General features: G+C 47.1%; 1 protein-coding gene and 1 pseudogene across 4 annotated transcripts in view; one reads left to right on the top strand and one right to left on the bottom strand.

Moving 5' to 3' along the window:
* ABCA4 (ATP binding cassette subfamily A member 4) overlaps window positions 1-21604 on the top strand; it is a 130580-nt gene continuing 108976 nt past the window's right edge. For 3 of the 4 annotated variants that reach the window (XM_036351686.1, XM_036351687.1, XM_036351689.1), the window contains exons 1-7: window positions 1-102; window positions 4261-4458; window positions 14519-14608; window positions 16851-17091; window positions 18105-18244; window positions 19217-19333; window positions 19981-20175. In XM_036351686.1, the coding sequence (XP_036207579.1) occupies window positions 4375-4458; window positions 14519-14608; window positions 16851-17091; window positions 18105-18244; window positions 19217-19333; window positions 19981-20175 (867 nt within the window). In that variant the 5' untranslated portion in view covers window positions 1-102; window positions 4261-4374. Of the gene's footprint in view, window positions 103-4260; window positions 4459-14518; window positions 14609-16850; window positions 17092-18104; window positions 18245-19216; window positions 19334-19980; window positions 20176-21604 lie in introns of those variants that run through there. The other variant, XM_036351688.1, reaches the window with a different exon arrangement.
* LOC118678025 lies at window positions 6035-6179 on the bottom strand (annotated as a pseudogene).

Genomic DNA, 21604 nt, shown 5'->3' with positions numbered 1-21604 from the left:
CCCGTATTCATTAAACATCTAGAGTGCCATGGGAACAGTATGGGCAAACCCCTAACTCCGGGAGCTTCCTGTGGGGGCCACAGGTGATGGTGAAGTCAGCAGGTGAGATGGGTGCTGTGGGACAATCCACGGTCAAGAGTTAGGGCAGGACTAGGGGGCTGGGGATGGGGCAGCGCTAAATGGGATGGTCAGGGAGGGCCGTCCTGAGGAGGCGGTATTTGAGCAAAACGACTGAATAGAAGGCGGCCATGGAAAGAACTGTGAGGAGAGTCCCAGGCCCAGAAGCTGACAGTGCAGACGCTGGGCTGTGCGGGGTGACTCCCAGGTCACTGAGCCCGGTAAGGCAGCATGCAGAGCGGATCTGTTTCCCCGCACCATTTCTTCTTGGCGCCAGACAAGCTCCTTCCTCTCCCCACCTTGCGTAACCTGACCTAATCCCGCCACCCAGCTCCCCCCAAATCTATTTCCTCAGGCTCCAGGCTCTCTTATATTTGTTCAGAGCATTCTACCACTAACACGTAACTTTCACATCAGTTAGCTGTGAGCTCTTCATCTGAATCCTGAGATTGGGGAAAAGAGGCGGCTGGCCACTGAGGGATTTGCAGGAGGCTGTAGAGCTAGAAATTGCAGCGGCAACCAGGTTTTCTCATTCCTAACCCGGTCTTGCTCACTCCAGCTCAGCGGTGTTCAGGGTCCCAGACCAGCGGCATTCCCAAGGCCTGGGAGCTGATTAGCAATGCAAATTCTCAGGCCCTACCCCAACCAACCTGCACGCTGGGCTTTAATTAGCCCTCCAGGCAGTTCAGCAGGCTCCGGGGTGAGACCACTGCTTCAGTTTGGGGCCTTATGGCTCCTGGCCCAGCATCTTGGGTGTGGCTCCTGGCAAGGCCCTGGGAGCCAGGCCTGGCTGTGCTGCTCCGCTATCCTTCCCCTTCCCTCCCCCTCCCACCCGTGGGCGGCAGCAGGGATTGGTCATTTTCCCCTCTGCTTCTCTTCAGATCATAAAACTCCAGTCCTGGAAATGCCTGTGATGACTTCCAGTTGGTAATAAAAGGGAGGTGGAGATAAGGACAGGAATTTAGGGGAAATTTCTTTCCAGTTTCTCACTGTGTGACGTTTAGATCCCTAGTTGCTGGGCTGTTGGCATCAGGGCTGAGGCCTCTCCTTTGGGGAGAAGGGTTTTGGTCACCAGGCTGTGACCTTATTTAGTGTTGCTGGCTCTGATTAGCTGATGCTTCCCTAACCAACAAACCCCAGAGCTTAGGAGGGACCCAGAGCCCCCACACTTGCAGAGGCCACTCGTGGCTCCCTCTGCGCCCCGTGCCCACCCTGCTTCCCAGCCTGGTTGCCGTGGCGCCGGCTCCTCATCTCTGTCTCAGCCTCGTCTCTTGTCCAGCTCTGTGCTCCTTAGCAGCACCGCCCCCTACCCTCCCTCCACGATGGCAGTGTCCTTCCTCTGGGTTGTCCGTGCGGTAGCACAGGCCGCAAGTGGCATGTGGGCACTTGAAATAGAGCTAGTGCAGCCGAGGAACTGAATTTTAAATATTATTTAGTTTTAACACTTTTTAAAACATATATTTTATTGATTTTTTACAGAGAGGAAGGGAGAGGGATAGAGAGTTAGAAACATCGATGAGAGAGAAACATCGATCAGCTGCCTCCTGCAAGCCCCCTACTGGGGATGTACCCGCAACCAAGGTACATGCCCTTGACTGGAATCGAACCCGGGACCCTTCAGTCTGCAGGCCGATGCTCTATCCACTGAGCCACACCAGTTAGGGCAGTTTTAACACTTTAAAATTTAAATAGCCGCATGTGGTCTGCTGCTCTCTAATTGATCATCCTCATCAAACATGGAATTTCATTCTTTACCTCAGACCTGGCTGCCCATCCTGTCCTTTCTGCCTGGTGCCTGAGCACCGCTCAGAAGGGAATCACATCACCCTCTCTCTCCACTAGGGAGCTATTAGACCAGGAGAGGGGTACAGTTCTCTGGTCTGGCCCTCGGCCCACCGCCAGCCCTGTAATCTCCTAGACTTGCTTCAAGGCCCAGCGCAAATGTTTCCTCTTCAGTGAAATTGTTCATAAATCCTCCTCTCTTTGCGCTGCCTCCTCCCTCTTCCCCACTCGATAAAGAGCTAACGGGTAATGGTTAAGCACAAGCTGAAGGTTCAAATCTCAACAAGGCCACACAGTTAACTGTGTGACTTCCAGCAAGTTAGCTAATGACTCTGCCTCTGTCTCCTCATTTGTAAATGGAGATAATAAAAGTGCCCTCCACATGTGGTTGTTGCTGGAGCTAAAAGAAGGAATGTATGTAAAACACTTAGCACAGTGCCTGGAGCACAGTAGCCTCTCGGTAAGTACTGGCTGTTTTCACTAACTGTTCTCAACGCTCCCTCTTCTGTGAGCTCCTGGAAAGCAGGAAACTCACCTTGTCTTCTCTGCATCACCAGGAGCTAGTCTCGTCCCCGCAGGATGGGAACGCCATGAGCGAGCACCGGATGAATGAGGGACGGAGTGAAAGGACCAGGGGACTTCAGGGGTGTCCCAGATTCCCATCAGCCTGCTGTGCAACCTTCTCACGGCCCCTAACCCCTTCTCCATCGCTTTTCTCCCCTGGAATATTAGATGTCTGGACAGCATGAGCCCATTGGTTCCCTCCACCTCAAAATGTCTTATACCCTGGGATTAGGATTGGGGGAATTTGCTGGGCGGTAAGAAGTCAAATGTAGGCGACAGGAAGGCTCTGCTGGAATACATACCCAGTGACAGTCCCCCAAGGTCGACAGAGTCCACACCAACCAGCGTCATCCGAGACCAGTGCCTCATGTAGGGATCAGGCTTCCATCTGTGGTCTGGACAGCCTCCACACAGGGGGCAGCAGAGCCTGGCTGCTCTGCTCTCCAGCCCAGAGGACTGTGTAACTAACTGGAAGCCAGGGGAAGACTCCGGAGACCAGGGAAGCTCATGTACCTGTTCACGGTGCTCAGGATCTTGTCCCCTGCTGAGAGCCCCGGACTCCTGAGGCCAGTTTCTGTGCTGGCTGGCCCGGTCCCAGCCAGGGCGGAGGCCTCCTTAGCCGCTGGAGGCAATCTTGGGGATTGTGCTTCAATAGTCACTGTCCAGGAGCTCCACAGGAGCTGGGGCATGTGCCCTAGGCAGGGGGAAGGGTCGTCAGATAAAATACAAGCTTTCTAGTGTCGTTTGAATGTCAGATAAGCCACAAATAATGTTAGCAAAAGTATGTGTCATTTGGACTCTGGGACATATTGTACTAAAAGTTGTTCATTGTTGATCTGAAATTCAAATCTAATTGAGCATCCAGTATTCCTATTGATTAAATCTGGTGAGAAAAGAGAGAGGAGGTTGGTCATTTGCCATCCCTCCAAATGCATTCTAGCCACTCCCCACCTGAGCTTCAGGGAGTAGGTCCTGATGGTACCTAAGCATTGGTGGACTAAGAAGGGATCGCTCAAATTTTAAATGGCTCACTGGTAAAGTGAGGCTTGGGAGTATATTAGTTTCCTGTTGCTACTCTAACAAATCACCATAAATGTAATGGCTTAAAACAATACCAGTGTATTATCTTATGGTCCTAGAAGTCTGACAGTCAAGGTGTCGGCAGGGCTGTACTCCTTTCCAGGAGGAGAGGGGAATCTAGAAGGAGATCCATTTTCCAGTTTCCAGAGGCTGCCCCTGTCCACACCCCTGGGCTGGTGACCTCCTTCTGTCTCCAAGGCCAGTAGTGACCAACCACGTCTTTCTCGCATTGCTTTACTCTGACATTGTCTCTTGCCTTCCTCCTCCACCTATAAAAGAACCTGATGATGACATTGGGTTCCACCCAGATAATCCAAAAATAAAGCCAGCTGATGAGCCACTGTAATTTCATCTGCAATCTTTTTAAAAAAATATAATTTATTGATTTTTTTAAAGAGAGGAAGGGAGAGGGATAGAGAGTTAGAAACATCGATGAAAAAGAAACATTGATCAGCTGCCTCCTGCACACCTCCTACTGGGAATGTGCCCGCAACCAAGGTACGTGCCCTTGACTGGAATCAAACCTGGGACCCTTCAGTCTGCAGGCCAATGCTCTATCCACTGAGCCAAACCGGTCAGAGCTCATCTGCCATCTTAATCCCCCTTGCCATGCAACGTAATGTAGTCGCAGGTTCTATGGGAGAGGGCATGGACATCTCCTGGGGTTGGTGCTCTCCTGCCACAGGCAGTCCTCAGGGTTGCTTCTTCTCCCTGCAGTTTGCTCACGGAGTCCCCAGCCTGGCGCTGAAGGACATCGCCTGCAGTGAGGCCCTCCTGGAGCGCTTCGTAATCTTCAGCCAGCGCCGCGGGGCGCAGACAGTGCGTGAGGCCATGTGCGCCCTCTCCCAGGGCACCCTGCAGTGGATGGAAGACACGCTGTACGCCAACGTGGACTTCTTCAAACTCTTCCGTGTGGTAAGGGAGGTATTTAGCTTCTTGCTCTGGGGAGGTAATTCCTGGGGCAGCAGAGCCCGGTGGCAGGCCACTGGGAACCGTGCACTGACAGGGAGAAGCACGAGCCTGGTATTCAAGACAATCCTTAAGGAAGGCTTCAGAGGCCCAGGCTCCTGGGAGTCACCACTGGGTACGTGGTTGTGGCAGGTCTGAGTCCGCCCCTAAAGCGGACCCCACCACCTTTCGCAGCCTGGAAAGGAGAAGGGGGCTTGTTTGGACTCCCTGCCCTACCATTTTCTAGCAAGGTGGTCATAGGCAAGATAGTTAACTTTCCCTGCCTGTATCACTCATCTATAAAGAAGATATAATACTTCATAAAGTACAAGGAAATATAAATGAAAAAATACATGCAGAGCACTTAATACATTTCGATAAATGAGAGCTTCACGCTCCCTGCTGTGAGTCGCCCTTGTCCCCAAACGTTGCTGTTTCTGGGAAAAAAGAAAATGACATAGAAAATTGCATAGTCTCAAAAGCTTAGAAAGCCTTGACCTGGCTAACCCCATGTTCCGGAACTGCACCCAGACACACTTCTTGGGAACTGATAATATCTCCTCTTTTGCCAGAGGGGTGAGATGAGGGAGTTATATAAAGGCGGCATGAAGCAGCAGTTCTCACCCTTCAGAGTGTATGCCGATCATCAGGGAAGCTGGTAAAAGATGCAAGTTCCAAATTTCCAACCCCAGAGACTGGTTCAGGAGATCTGGGCTGGGCTCAGAATCTGCCCTATTACTTTAAGAGCTCACTGTATGCCACCTTTTAAGAAACACTCAAAATTAGAATCCTTCAGAGAAAGGAACATATGTAATGTTTCTAGCATTGAATTGTGGTGTGTGTGTATGCGCGCGTGCCTACATTCTATTTTCTGGAACTGTGTTGTGAGGAGTGTCAGTCACTGAGAGCTTGGTAGAGAAATTAATGTTTTTTGCCTTTTTATGGTTGCTCTCTCAAGTCCCAGAAAACCCACTCTCAGAGTTTCTTAAAAAGCAAGATGAAGGCTTTTAAAAACAAAAAACAGGACCACACAGTTTCTGGCAGAGTTCACACTTCATCCCTTTCAAAGTGTGACTCTCTCAGAATATTACATCCTTCCTGGCTCCTCCGGGTGGGCTCCCTCCACTGAGAACCCGGGCCGCCAAAAGGCCTCCCCGCGCTGCAGGGAGAATAAAAAGCCATGTGCTTCAAACTTCTCTGTTCACAGTCTGTTTGCAGAATCAGACAGAAGAGTCAGGCAATAACAATCCCTTATTCTGGACAGCGAACACTAGCACAGCCAGGAGACAGCACCTGTGTTTGCAGAGCGACTGAGGCTCCCTGGCACCGAGGACCATGCAATCCTCTGGTTACCAGGAAAGGGCCAGGCCCTCATGTCTCTTTCTGAAGGACGTTGGCTGCTGATCTAGGTAAACATGCCTTTGGGGCACGACCAGCAGTTCTTGGGGGGCAGTTCTAGAGGTAGCAGGGTAAAGGGGAACCTGGGCAAACTTCATTAGGACTGGACCCAAACTCAGGCCACTGCTTCACAATATTTTTTTTTTTATGTGCCTCAGGCATGAAACAGCTCTGGCCACCGACACAGGCATCAAGCTAGGATGAACTAAGGACTGTATATCTGCTTTGCCCCTGATTGATATAAGAGCAACACCACCAATCAGGTGCCTCCTTGCCCACTGCCAGGGGGTCAAAATATTTTTTATCAGATAAGAAAAACCAGAAAGTCTTTCTGTCGTTACACGCTGCTTTGGCAAGTGCTAGAGTTCCGAAACCAGAGGAGAACTTTGGCCGATCACCCTCACTGGCCTGAGCGGGGTCCTGCATGCTTGCTCACCACCTGCGTACACGTGGCCCATGCACTCAAACCGGAACTGGGCACCTGCAGGCGCCAGGCATGTGCTGAGGCCAAGGCTCCACGTGTGCCCCTCCCGCCCTCATGAATTCTCTGTCAGCCTCAAGACCTGCAAACAGGCCAGGCCACAGAAGCACAGCTCAGACATGCCTACAGCGGTGGTGCCCAGCCAGGCTGCACATTGAATCACCTGAGGAGCTTTTAAAAACTATGATTGCCCAGCCCCCACCCCCTGAGATTCTGATTCAGTTGAAACTTCAGTATTTTTCAAAATTCCCCAGATCATTCCAAAGTCCAACCAGGGTTGAGAATTACTGACCTAAAACACAGGAGTTTGACTTAGTCTCAATTTCTGTAGGGCAGGGGTGGCCAGTGTCAGGCCCAAGAAATCATTTGGTCTGTCCCTGCCCAGGCATTAGGCATGAGTTAATGAAATGTTTGACCGAATAGAGCAGGCTAATTTTTAAGCTGATAGTTTTGTATGGCCCATGAATGATGTTATAAATATCCAAATGCCCTTGGCAGAAAGGTTCCCCACCCCTGCTGTAGAGCAAGCATAATACTGATAGTATACCAGATGCTCTAAGGCTTTCAAGCACTTCCATTTGATCACCCATAGAACAGGGTGCTGTGGCGACACATCCTCTCTGCTGTTATCTATATATATATATATATATATATATATATATATATAATTGATTAAGATATTACATATGTGTCCTTATCCCCACGTTATCCCCTACCCCCCGCTCATGCCCTCACCCCCCCCACCCCCCTCCCCATTGTCTGTGTCCATTGGTTAGGCCTATATGCTTGCATATAAGTCCTTTGGTTGATCTCTCCCCCTTACCCCCACCCTCCCCTACCTTCCCTCCAAGGCCCGACTGTTATCTTTACAAAGTCAGTTGAGTGGCTCAGAGACAACCGAATGGGAGATGGGCCTGAAGGACTCCCCCGCCCGCCATCTTCTGCTCCTGCTCCTGCTCAGCTCTTTGGGGAAAGACAAGACCAAGACAGGATACGTGGGTCCCAAGCAAAAAGGACAAACACCCTGTCTGGTGCCCTTCAAATGTGCTTTTCCATTTAACAACTGGACAGAGTGGCTAAATTAAACAAATATTACTAATAAAAAAAACCTAAAAGAAATTACAGGCATGAAGATAGGATTTTGCTTTTATTGCTCCTGTACCCACTCTAACAGTGTTTTTAGAGAAACAAGCCTGAGGGGGCACAGAGAAGCTCAGGCAGACCCTCTGAGAGGCGCAGCTCTGAGGCTGGGAAGAGGCTGTTATTGCAGCTGGTTGGCAGGCAGCCACGCTGAGCTCCAGCGTGGGGCAGGCTGAGCCCCTGTCCTCCTGGGCTGTTTCTCATATGCACAGAGCCAGTGTATAAATAAGGTTTTATTAAATGCCAAGTCAGTGCTTATTAACAAAGAAAGAGGGACAATCCCAGTAAACCACTGTGACAGCACCTGCCCCTGCTGTGTAAGGAGCTGGGTGTGTGTGTGGGGGGGGGAGGGGATGTGGGGGACTGGGGGAGGAGTGCAACCTCCAGCCCCTGAAACCTGGGGGAGCTGAGCGAACTGGAGAGGGGCTTTGCACCAGCGAGGCCAGCTGTGTTTTTCCTCGGCCTCTTGGAGTCAGAAGTGAGTGTTGTCATCTTCAAATAATCCGAGTGCAGGACCATGGCCTTACTCCACCCCGCCCATCCCCATGCAGACACTTACGCACACTTGAGCGCAAGCACACGCTCAAGCACGTGCACACTTTGGACGCCCAGAGACAGGTGGGCTGGGAAGCAAGCAAGCAGCCAGGTGGAAGGCTTTTCTCCGGGAGATTTATCCCCTCTTGGTTTCACCTCAATTGAGAGCTTGAAAGAGCTTGTCTTCACGTGTGGTCTTTCGGCCTCACCGCCCCCAGCTTGAAACCCAGCAGCTCAGACCTGGGCCCATGGTACCTGAAAGGCTTCACACCTCATAAAAAATGATGTGTCAGTTTCGGGTGAGGGGTTGTGACGTTTCCCATCTGATTTGGCCCGAGGTAAGCATGCCCCTCCTCCTCCTTCTCCTCCCTCTAGATCTAGATCCTTCCTGTTTTCTCTCCGACTCTGGTGCACAGCTTTGAAATCTTGCTGAGAAGCAAATCTGTCCCTTCTGCTCTGATGTTTATTTGTGGGAGTCCGGCAGGGGAACCGAGGCGGGTGCCAAGACCTGCCACACTGCTGGGAAATGGTTTCCCTCCCTTCCCCCTCTCATGGATGTTGATAGAGGAAATCTGGCCTCCCCAGCATTTTGGCCCATGGCTTTCCCCTCCGCAGTCGCTTCCAGTGTGGCATGATTCAGCTTTCTTTCCTGCCCCTCAACTATTACTCTGTCACGGTATTTTATTTTTCTGACTTCATTTTACCTGTGTCTCTTTGACTATGGGGTGGCTGAACATTGCGTTCCGGGAAAGAAAGGACCCAGTCTTGGGGGTCCAGGCCCCCTGCTCCTTTCAATGTCCTGCTTTGTTCCTGGCTCGGCTCCCTAAATTCCTGAATCGTGGGGAAGAAGTGTGGGTGGATTGCCCGCTGCCCGGTGTGAGCTGGCCATGGTTTCTGCTCTCTGTGATCATCCATTGCGGTTTGCTAAATTTTAACTATGCCTTTCCATTGTCGGATGATATTTCTACATTGAAATTCTCTGGAAAAGCCCCACATCTCCAGGATTTTACAGTGACTTAACTTCATGATTTCCTCTCCCTTCTGATTTCTGAATCTTTGGACTGTCAACTTTCTCCCACTTCTGGTGAGGGTTTGGGGAGGGAAGAAGAGAGAGAAGAGATGCCCAGTGCCAGCAGCATGGCATGAGGGGTGAGCAGCAGGGCTGTTAGGCAAAAACAAAGCAAAATCAGAAAGTAGGTTTTTTGAAAATTATTAAGCCACCGCAAGTATATGTGATTGACAGTGTTAGGATTTGTTTCTGTCTACATCTACAAAACTGTGTCTGTTATAATAAAAATATCCCCTGGCTCAACAGATTTCAATAAAGAAGAAATAAAGAGGCAATAGGAGAGAGGAACATCAACGTACATTAAATGTGCATTAGGCCTACAGGCCTAATTGTCATTGGCTGACTTGATTTCTTTTAGGCTCTAGGCATAGAGTAGGTCGGGGCTTATTGTCATGACTGATCAGATGTTGTTTTTATGAATTTAAAAAGGAAAAAATACTAAGAGGTCAAAACTGAAGTCATTCAGGACACAAGCAGGCCCTATGCCTTTAGGATAATGGGTCCTGGGTCCCGGCCTTTATTCAGTAGACATAGATTGAGCATGGATGTATTAGGCATCAGGTTCTCTCCAGGGTAAACTGGTTTGAAGAAGGATTTTGGCCTCATATTCCTTATCTCTACAGAACAGCAGTTCCTAACCTTCTTCATAGATTAGGACTATCTTTGAAAATCTGGCAATAGCTCTAAACATTTTCCCTAGAGAAATACAGAACAGACACAGGGGTTGGGGGCTCATGGGACCTCTGAAGCCAGACACCAGCTTAAGAGTTTTGGTATTAAAATTTCTTTCCTGCCTACCATTAATAGACATCCTTTTCTAAAGGGTTTCAATATAACCACAGATTCTTCCGTAATTTATGAGTGATCAGCTTCTCCCTGAGCATGGGGCCCAGTGATGAGAGGCCCAGAAAGTGGGCAGCCCACTGGAGCACACAGAGAGCTCCTGGTGGCCAGGAGACTGGGTCCTGGCTCTGGGTTGGCCCCTAATTTGCTGTCACTTAAATGAATCTCAGCCTCCCCATTTGTGAGATCGAGGTAACAAGGCCTATGTTACATATTTCATGGAATGGTAGTGACATTCACATTAGAGAAGAAATGGACAAGCGACTTGAAACAAAAAAGCATTTTGCTCTTACCAAAGCAAGAATACAGCCACTTTGCAAGGCCCCACTGTCCCCCCATCATTGTCCCACTCCCAGAAATGTCCTCCTCAAACATTTAGGTGCAACATTCTCCTTCCTCAGACCCTCCGACTGGCAAGAAATCTGTCTCATGGAGTGACCTTTTGACTGCCCTGAGATTCCAAACTCAGTTTTGCTTTCATCAACCACAAATACCAGGACTGAAGTCACAATGGAGAGAAAAAGGCTGAGTTTCTGTTGAGCCAGAGAGTCCCATAACTTGTCTGTTCACATACCCCAGAGCCCACCCTCTCTTCAGACACGTTGTCCTCTCCAGTCCTGGGAGACAGCATGTCTCTGTGACCTCTCCCTTTACAGACAGTTTGGCATTCCCCCCGCCCCCATCTCTGAGTGATTTAGTCTGAATTCTCCACTCATGACGCATTTCCTGGTACTCAGGGTGTCCCCTCTGGTTGCCCCCTCACCACTGAAGCCAGCTTCCTCTCTTTTCATCTGATGCTTAACAACTGACAGGTTGCAACAAACATGCTTTAAATCCACATTCTCCTAGTTGCCTAGCAACAACTTCCCTCCCGGATAAATCTGGATTTCCTGTAGCAGCAGCCCAGGGGGCCACACTGTCTGTCCATTGCCTCATCTGCCTTTCACCTCTGCCTGGGTGCTTTTAAGCCAGCTCCTCCTTCACTTCAGAGCCTTCCACCGGCTCCCACAGGCCATGTCATCCCTGTACCAGTAAAGACACTTTTAACCTATGGCTACCTATTTACCCTTGTGTTAAGCAGATCCTCAACTTAGAAATCAATACTGTTTTCCAGGTGGTCTTCTTTGAATCAGAGAGAGTAAAACGAAAATTTCAAATCATAAAATGTTCCTTCTGTGTGCTGGCAACATGGCATCTGTTTAACTCACTGGGTCCAAAGCATCAGCAAATACTGCTCCAACAAGATTATTTTTAGTAGCTAATATACTTTATTCTGCCTTCAGAAAAAAACATTACACAGTCCCAAAGAACAGGCATGTTTCTTGTCCTTTGAGAACCCAAACCAGAATCTCAAATAACCAGAATCTTCTTGGCTTCTGGCTAAGGCCTTGTATCCATTTCTTAGGTATATGATGATCAAGGCTCAAGGTCCCCTCAGACCAACCAAAGCTGATGGAAGATGATAGAGACATAACCTTTCCAAACCTATTTATATCTCCAGTCTCCTTAGGAGGTCTAACCAGACCTTGACCTTGGGTTGGCAGTGCTGAGCCCCATGGTGACATGGAAGTGTTACTTGTTATTTTGGAAATTAAGAGAACTTGTTTGGCATAGGAAGCAGTGGTGTGTGTGTATGTGATACTTGTCATTCAGTATATGACCTTTTTTCTAGAGATGTTTTCACATTTCCATTTAAACAAACTTGCATTCTCTTCCGGTTCTTCTGGCAGAAACAATCCATGAGAATTTTAATAGATAATGGGGGAACCAAAAGAAAAGGAGAGTCCTGGGAAAGTCATTTTATAATTTATGGCAACATCATTCAGACAATTGGTGAGCAGGTTTATATGGAGGGCTGCCGGGGAGGGGCAGGGGGAGCACAGGCACTGGTCTGAGATGTAAGTGGTGTCTAAAACAAAGGTATGAGTACAAGACTCCCATTTTTTATCAGACCCACTGGAAAGAGGTAGGAAAGAAATTGCAGATATAGTACCACGCACTCAGCTCAGTAAATATTTGATTAATAAATATTATTAAATTAGTAACAAGATTGAAAAAGAGTGTTAATAGGACATAAAAATGCATCTCAAGCTGTTGTTCCTCTGGTTCCCTCTCCACACATTCCTGGTCCTGTTCTTTCTTATCTGATCATCTCTCCAGTCACTCTCTCTAGCTGACTCTCCTCACGTTCCTCCCTCCAGCAAGAATTCCTGTCCCTCCCCTTCCATGTACAAACACTGCCCCCCTTGTCACTATTGTCAACTGATCTTCCAAACATCAACTCAAGTGTCACCTTCCCTGTCCCCAAGTGGAATTGACCTCACTCCCTTCCTGTAAGTCACCATCATACCTGCAGAGACATGCAGCCTAAAACCTCACTAGACTCTCTCTTTTCTATTTGATTATAGTTAACTTACTCATTAATTAATATAATACATATTTATTGAGCACCTGCTACATAGCATCTTTTGAGGGTATAAAAACAAAATAAAGCCTGTTCTGTGTTTAACGAGTTTACAGTGTAGTGGACAGATACGTTAAAAATAATTGCAAACCAATATAAAAGTGATATGAATGCACTGAGAATTCTAGGAGCAGCTAGGAGGATCACCTAACCCATGGGGAAGGCAGGCAGGAGAGCATGGTAGTAAGAGAAAGAAGGCCTTCTGGGAAGTGAGGGGGCTGGCTCCTAGGGGCATCGTGAGGATGTGTGGAATGGGGTGAGTGGGCACTTTATCTGTTTCTCAGGAGAACCCTGACTAATGCACTGCCCTAAATGAGCAAGCATAGCATTTTATGGAGTATCAGGTATATACACAATTATAGTTGGTTTGCTTGTTGCTATAATAAGAGCATTTATTTATCAAATTGTATATAGGACATGGTTCTTTTCTACGTGGAGCTTAGCATCTAATAAGAGAGACAGGTGACAAATAAATGGCAGAATAATTACCAGCGGTGATAGTGCAAGGAAGGAAAGAAGCAAGGTGCCCTGGGAGAGCGGAACTGGGCAAGGTGAGCAAGGAGCACAGAGAGAAGACTGTCATCTGAGCCCACACGGGGACAGCCGGCTTTTACACAGATAGACTTTAATTTCGGAGGTTAGGAGAAGAATAGACAGGCCTTGGTGATAACTTGCCAATGGAAAACACTTTTTACCTGCTCGCTTCATCTCGTCCTACCTATTCTTCTCAGCCCCATCCTCCTATGGGGAAAGCAGTAATTAAAGTGCCTTCCCAGCATGCACTGAAGCTATTTGCAAGGAATTTCAAGTAAGTCCTGGCAAGACCAATGCCCAGCCCAGTGTTCAGGTTAAAGAGAAAAGATACTTTCCGGGGTATGTTTCAGTGATGGCTTTGCTCCTCCTATGTGTGGAAAATTCCTCTCCTGCCCGCTGTGTGGCTGTCGTGAATAACAAAGTCTTTCATTTGAAAGTTAGAAAATAAGCCTCAAATGCCCCATGAGTGGACCTGCATCTGTTCTTCAGTTCCAGGGTGATAGCGTGCACCCTTGTACCTGTAGCGGGAGAAAGGGGTACAGGATGTATCGCTAGAAACAAGAGGCAAAGCTGGTCAAAGCCCAGCTCCACCTGCTTCTCTGCTTTGCCGCGGCTGGATCCACCTACCCATCATTTAGGGGAACCGCATTGGCAAATAAAAAGCTGAGGTTGTGGCTTGTGGTCACAAGGGTTTGAATCAGAATGACATGTCGAGCTGGTTAAAATACAGATCCCCTCCAGGCCTAGTCAAAATGCACACTTGCATTTGAAAACCACTGTCTTCAAACTTAGAATTCATTCCTGAAAAACAGAAGATAAGTGATTCAAGCAGGTTTGAAACTCTGAAGAATGAAGTCACTCATTTAGGACTTGAGCTGGGTTTCCGGGAAACAGGGTGTTTGCAAAAGGCTCTGGGACTAAGAACCGGCAAGTGGAGGTCCCTGTTCCCCACACTGTGGAACAGGCAGGAGCAGCTCTGCGTCGTGGCACGGGCCCGGAGTCACCAGGACTCCGCTCTCACCTGACAGTCTGCAAGCGAACTTCTTTCTCTTTCCAGCTGCAGCTTGAGAGGTGATGTAACTGGCCAAATCTTTTACATAAGAAAATGGTGTTGAACAGAGGAAGCCACACAACGTGCCTGAATGGACACAAAGGGAACAAAGACGTGAACAATGAGGAGGAAGCCTGGGACTGTATACAAAGCCCAGGGGGGGGACAGGTGGGCGCCACGCAGGCAGCCTTCCCTTACCCTTTGTTTTCCTTCCTTCAGGAGTCTTGCTTGGTGTCACTAAGCCAGCAATCAGGCTCATTGGGTGGATTTCATGTCACCATGAAAGTATTGGTGATTGACTAGCTCAACAGGGTGACTTGGAGTAAGAGCCTCTGCTTTTCTCAATTAGATACAAGAAGTTTGTTTCTGAAAGCAATCTTGCAGAAGAGGTCTTGTGATCAGAAAGAAGGGAGGAAATGTTTTCCAAGCAAACAGGAGATCAGATAGCGCCCATGTGTGAATGTATAACCACATATATATTTTAAAAAAAAATACTTTTCCCATCAATTACAGCTTCCTACACTCCTAGACAGCAGTTCTCAAGGTATCAATCTGAGATCTTGGGGAAGAATATTATCTGATATGTCTCCAAGAATTCAAGAGGTAAGTGGCCCGATGACAGTTAATTATAATTTAACTTTATCTTTCCACCAATTTACCACACTTATTATGTCAGACAATTTAATTGTACCTCAAACCTGTTCATAGAGAAATACATTTGATTTTTCCTTCTAGCAATTTTAAAGCACCTGTTTCTATCCTAAATTACCTGTGCTCCTGAGCTGGAGGCACAAAGAAGGGAGCCGTCCTTCTGATTTCACACCTAGGAAGACATGCGACCTTGTCTGACTTGGCACAGAGTATCGGTGGACTCACAGTGGAATCTAAGGGTTTCTGGCACTGAGGTGGCCCACTATTCTATTATGTTCTTGAAATATACACAAATCTATACTGCCATTGTAGTAGCACACATTTATAGTCTTAGCAGGGCTAAGTGCCTCACATATATTGACTCATTTCAACACAGTGAAAGTACAATTGACTTTTTGTGTGTTATTGTGAAAGATGGTGCACATTTTGATTAACATCTGGTTGCACAAGCCTTTCCCCATATAGAAATTGATCTTCCACTTAATAGGTGAGAAGTGCTGGGGGCATAATGATGAACAGATATGGTCACTGCCCTTGTGAAACAGACAGCCCAACAGGGAAGAGCAATGTGAAATAAGCAATTACTTTCAACATGATGAGTATCATGAGGGAGGCAAAAAATGAAATATAATTTTCCTGGAACTTTTTCCCTCCTCCACTATTCTCAGCTGACTAGGGCTTAGCCAAGCTGGAAAACTGCATAGTTGGAATCTGTTTGCATAAATCTAAGCTCAACTGAGGCAGAGTATGAGCAGAGACAGTCAGAGAAGGGCCCATTGTACTGATGGCCACCTGCTGCACTGGGAGTCTCTGTTTAACATTCTTTTATTTATAAGCATTTAACAAATTCCTATCAGTATAATAAAGTTGAAGTTGATTGAGAATGTAAAAAAAATTCCCAAAGCATATCAACACTCTTAATTCTCTGTGGGAGTTCCAGAAGGTTTCTGGCCTGTCTGGATAACAAGTCTCAGCATTGATGAACAGGGTTGAAGCAGATGGCCCCATTTACGGTATATTAACTGATACGAAACCATTTGACCCTGGAACAGCCCCTTCATCTCTTGCGTGCTTGGATTAAATGAGCAACATAATAATAACCTCTTACACGACTGTCATAAGGCTTACTGTTGTTGAAGCAATTTGCGATTCCAACTTCATTATTGAAGCCTAGTCTGTGATTATAGGCGTGACTCACTGTGCGGATTCGACATGGCACTCAGTAGTTTCAGAGGGCAAGTGTTGGCATGTGGACAAAGAGAGGGGACGGCAGGTAAACATCACTTATTGCAGTAGGGGGACTGTTTTCAGTCTCACCTGATTGAATCCTAATAGTTTTTTTAAATTCCCAAGTGCCTTTGAAAGTGAGTAATAATGGGGGAATAAAAGCAGCATTGTTTTTTTATTTTTTATTTTCCCTTAAAGCAAAGTCAGATGGCATTGTGGGAGCTGAGACCCTGGCAACTCTGGGAGCCCTCAACTTAGTTCTGAGCATTGCAGACCTACCTTCAAAAGATGAGCACCACAGGTCCCCATATGGAGAAGAGACCCACCAGTCTCTTCTTAGTTGGGTGCAGAATTAAAAAGTGTTGTGTTACCTTTTTACCAAGTGTTTTTCCAAGCATGGAGACTTTACCTGTTCTATATTTGCTTGAATCTTAACACACACACACACACACACACACACACACACACACACACCACACATTTCAGGAAAATGAAATTTGATAAAATCAAGCTAATAAGAAAACAGTTTTCTAATTATAAGAAACTAAATTCTAAACTTTTTGGCTAAAGAGATTTGCTCTGCCCTTGCCTTTCTAGACAGAGCCATTCCTCCATCAGTTTTTCCCCAGTAACCCCATCTTGGTGGAATAACAGACTCCAAGAACTGGCTTCCAGAGAAGTATTCTCTACACTTCCTCAAAGACACATTCTCAAGGAATTCAAGTAAAGGGGGCTAGAAGAGAGAAGTGATATTACTATGTGTTGAGATTCACTCTTTGATGTTCTTTAAGGCTTATCTTAGTTTCTTCTTAGGCCCTGAGTGGATGGCAGTAGTGTTTAAGATTGCTGAGAATATAGATGCTTTCTTTTAAATGTGGAGGTCTCCCCAATACTTGGGAACTTGATTGCACAGTAGGTCGTGACTCTGGCTGCCTTCAAATAACCCGAAGCCTTTGCCTTGCTCCAGTTCGTCCATCGCCCGAGTGTCCAAGACTTGCTGTGGGTGACCAGGCCCCTCATGCAGACTGGTGGTCCAGAGACCTTCACACAGCTGACGGGTGTCCTGTCTGACCTCTTGTGTGGCTACCCAGAGGGAGGAGGCTCTCGGGTGTTCTCCTTCAATTGGTATGAAGACAATAACTATAAGGCCTTCCTAGGGATTGACGCCAAGAGGAAAGATCCTATCTACTCTTACGACAAAAGAACAAGTATGTTTTCTGAGTCCTGTGTGTAATCAGGCTGTGATGTCAGTTAAGCTGATGGTTTGACACTTTCAGGTGCAACCAGTCTCAGGTTGACCCTCCCTTGGTCTTGTGGAGGGTCCTCAGGCAAAGAGCTTGCACACCCAGAAAAAACATTTCCCCTTATAGGAAGGGGATGGTGTGCATAAGGAGTTCTGGATGTGAGCCATGGAAAAAACTGAGACCCACTTGGAAAGGGAACAGAGAGGACATTCCCCACTGATCTGATTGAACTAGGGTTACGTTCTAGAGGAAGAGAAGAAAGATAAATGAGGAGGCAGCCAGAGCTGCAAGCCAAGCTCAGGTCAGAAGGGCCCTGGCAAGTAAACACGGCTGTGGGATGTTTTTATAAACACAATGCACTGAAAATCTGTGTGTCTAGCACTGAATTATGTTCCCAATGGCAAGTCCCTGGCAAGCCCTCTTTCCCACCTTTCAGTATTATTTTTGGCTCACATGGGGTAAAGGATAGTAGGGGGTGGGTGGGAGAGGAGGTAAGAAATGCAACCAGGTAACCCTCTAGTTAAACATTAAAGAGGCAGCGAGGCACACACCGCAAGTCACTGGGACCGAAAACAGCCACACAAACCAAGAAGTTGAGCAGCTAATTGAAGGAAAATCATTGCTACTAAAGCTGAGATTCCAGAACGAGGCCTTGTGTGGCCTCTCAGTCCCTTTCATCTGAGAACAGCCTCTGTTCCTTGCACTAATCACAAGCAGCCTTCTCAGCCTCCTTCTCCTAAAGCAGAAGAAGAAACCACAGGGCAAGCCCCGTCTTTTGTTTCTCTGATGAACTGTGGCATTTTGTTACTTACTAATGATGAGCTTGTTATTGGTGGGGTACAGCCTATTAATTTAGGTTATTTGTCAAATCCTCCAGCATGGAGTTGAATAAGACACGTGATTTGCACACACTAATGACCGTGTTTAGCTCTGAGCAACGGGAGTTTCTATAAAATCTGTCCCTTCTCTCCTGGCAGCGACCTTTTGTAATGCATTGATCCAGAGCCTGGAGTCCAACCCTCTAACCAAAATAGCTTGGAGGGCAGCAAAGCCTCTGCTGATGGGAAAAATCCTCTTTACTCCGGATTGCCCCGCAGCACGCAGGATACTGAAGAACGTAAGGACCCAGCTAGTCTTTTTTTAAAAAAAAATATATTTCTTTATTGGTTTCAGAGAGGAAGGGAGAAGGAGAGAGAGATAGAAACATCAATGATGAAAGAGAATCATTGATCGGCTGCCTCCTGCACGCACCCCACTGAAGATTGAGCCCGCAACCCAGGCATGTGCCCTTGGCCGGAATCAAACCTGGGACCCTTCAGTCCGCAGGCTGACACTCTATCCACTGAGCCAAGCCGTCTAGGGCGGACCCAGCTAGTCTTGTCCCTTCTACTTAGGACCACCCAGAAGAATGAGAGGGAGAGAGGAAGGGGGAGAGGGAGAGGGAGAGGGAGAGGGAGAGGGAGAGGGAGAGGGAGAGGGAGAGGGAGAGGGAGAGGGAGAGGGAGAGGGAGAGGAAGTGGAAGTGGAAGAGAGATATACTGTGCTCTCCTGGTAATGAGCCTTCTGTTTGTTTTTTGCTACGTAGACTCTTGAGTCCCGCCCGCCTCCCATCACCAAAATGCTTTGTGCCAGCACCCTTGCCTGGGCCTTCCTCTCTTTGCCCAAACTACAATGAGTTTTTCTTTCCCAGTGCCTGAATTATATCCCTAATGGAAAAGTTCACGTTTTCTGAATCCTGGCTACCTGAAATAAAGAGAGGGAGGAAGAGCAATTGCTCACAGGGAGTCCAAATCTAGCTTTAGTTAGGTTTGGAAATAATAACATCATCAATATTACATGTACCTCTGAGATAGCAAGAAATTAGATTCTGTCCAGTCTGGGAAGCTGGGAAATAACAGATTGTTCTGGAAAATAGCAGTAGACTGAGAAAATTAAGACATGTCCTTGAAAAGCCTTTGGTTATGTCTTTCCTGCTCATATCACAAACATTGGGGGTTGGTGACATGAGCAGGAAAGATATAACCAAAGGTCCTCACTCACTTTTTTTTCCTCTCCGTTCTTGTCTCTGTCCATCTCTGTCTGGTTTTAGGCCAACTCAACTTTTGAAGAGCTGGAGCGCGTTAGAAAGTTGGTCAAAGCCTGGGAAGAAGTGGGGCCCCAGATCTGGTACTTCTTTGACAAGAGCACACAGATGACCATGATCAGAGTACGGATGACAAGGGGAGGGGAGAAGAAGGGCCGAGAAAGTTCCACCTATTTCCTTTCCTCAGTAAAGGGTTAATCACTATTGGAGTTTGATCAAAAAATAACAAGCAGGGCCCAAAGGCACTAGTCCTAGAAGCTGTCACCAAGTAGAGTCACTGACTTTGGGTGGAAATATATTTCTTCAATTCTGGGCAAATGTAAATATTGCCACAAGACCAGTGGCTTCCTGAGGTTTCTCATTTTTATAAATTCATTTGAGAGCCTCAGATTCAAAAGCCAGCTCTATAACTGCAAAGATAGTTCTGATATCCAGCTTTGCAAAGCAAGGAGACAAAGGTTCAATACAGCGGAGATAATTAAAAGAATAAAAAGTTCCATAAGAAAAAGAAAGTTTCCTATTATAACATTTCCCTTGCCCCTCTGCCCCCACCCCAACACACATACCCTCTTTATAGTATAGAGACTTGTGTATTTGGGGGAAATGGGATATAGATAGGTATGCCTTATGATGGAAGAAAACCCACTAATGTTTAAGGGAGCCTTAGAGTCTCTATTCCTATTCATTAAAAATTGGAAATGGCCCAATAACAAGGCCAAAAGATCCTGTGGACTTTTCTAAATGCTGTGACTATATTGCTTCTTCCCAAGGACACCCTGGCAAACCCAACAGTGAAAGGCTTTTTGAAGAGGCAGTTTGGTGAAGAAATTACTGCTGAAGCTGTGCTGAACTTCCTCTACAAGGGTCCTCGAGAGAATCGGGCTGATGACATGGCCAACTTCGACTGGAGAGACATATTTAACATCACTGATCGTGCCCTACACCTGGCTAATCAATACCTGGAGGTAAGGGGCAGAAAGCAACCTAAGGGCCACCCTGGGCCCCTTAAAGACAGCCCTGTGGATGAGCCCAGAGATATCTCAGCAAGTCAAGCGGTCTTGGGTTTCAGCTCTCATTTTCCCCAGGAGAAATAAGAATTCCCAGAGCCCCCAAACAGAGATGAATCCTTTTCTCTAACAGCTTATCCACACTTACAGCAGTTCCCTCTTCACATCTCCTGCCTCCGCACAGCTCCCTGACTCCTCCTTCCTTGCAGCCCATGAGGTATCTATATCTGTCCTCAGCCCTCTGCTCTGCCATTGCTTCAGTGACCGTCACTGGCCAGTGTCTACCAAACCTCAAGTCCGAGGTCCCACTGCTTGCTGGACACTCTCACCCTAGGTTTTGTAGGCACATTAGGGTCAACATGTCCAAAAACAAATTTATGTTCTCCTGTGCTGATTACTGTCCTCAGCATTTTTCCAAATTCTCAAGCTGGGGATTTTAGTATCATCCTTCCTTATCATTCTTCTTCCCGTCCCACAAAACAGCAATGACTTACTGAGTGTTACTTTGTACCAAGGCCTAGGTTCATTGCTTTTACATATGTAAACCAAAATTAATTGTAGATTATAACAAAGAATTTTTAAAAAGCATTTATTTGGGCAAAAAGACTTGCAACCCAGGAAACACAGATCAGGTAGCAATCTAAATTGTGTTCTGTGGAGGCAGAGGGGAGGCTGTCTTTTCCAGCAAAAGTTCCCAGTTAGGTCCCTTTTATGTAGATTGGCCTGAGTCACACAGTTGGGCATTATATGCCCTGATTGGTCATTATGAAGCAGTTCTGATTGGACAGTGCAGGTTTTAGTCCATTGGTAGGAAGATGAAACCAGAAACTTCCTTATAATAGTTGACTTAGCCAGCTTAAAGAGTAGGGCATAGTATGAGAAGCTGAGGATTCAGTCTGATGTTCTTCCCAGTATATAGCGTACGTGAGAAGCCCCTGCCAGGCTCTATTGTTATCAGGGTGAGCTCTCCATGTCCCTATCTGCTGCTGGGGGAAGTGGGCTTCCTGAGATATCATGAGAAAGGGGGTTTTCTGAGATTACACAGGAGGATGAGGTATTGAAGATGGCTTTATTTCTGTGGAATTAAAGCCCTGGGTTTCCAAGGTTCCCTCTTCCTCCATCCTACTGTGGAAGAAGTATAGCTGTGCAGAGCTAGGATTAAAGCCATTGCTCAAAGAGTCCATTCCATATTTGCAAAGCCCAATTCAGCATCAGGCTAGCTTAGTTTGTGTTCCCAGCTGTAGTCCATGTGTCCATTGCTTGTGGGGTACATGTGGCTTCTAGAAACATGGGCAAATGCAAGGAGGTAGGAGCAAAATTAGGGGGATGAGAGAGGAACTAGAGAGAATTCCTTTGTCTAGGGATTTTAACCTTCTAGTATTTCACG

This window comes from Myotis myotis, unplaced genomic scaffold, assembly GCF_014108235.1.
Source record: "Myotis myotis isolate mMyoMyo1 unplaced genomic scaffold, mMyoMyo1.p scaffold_m19_p_2, whole genome shotgun sequence".
NCBI lineage: Eukaryota > Metazoa > Chordata > Mammalia > Chiroptera > Vespertilionidae > Myotis > Myotis myotis.
This window is presented reverse-complemented; position numbering and strand designations above follow the sequence as displayed.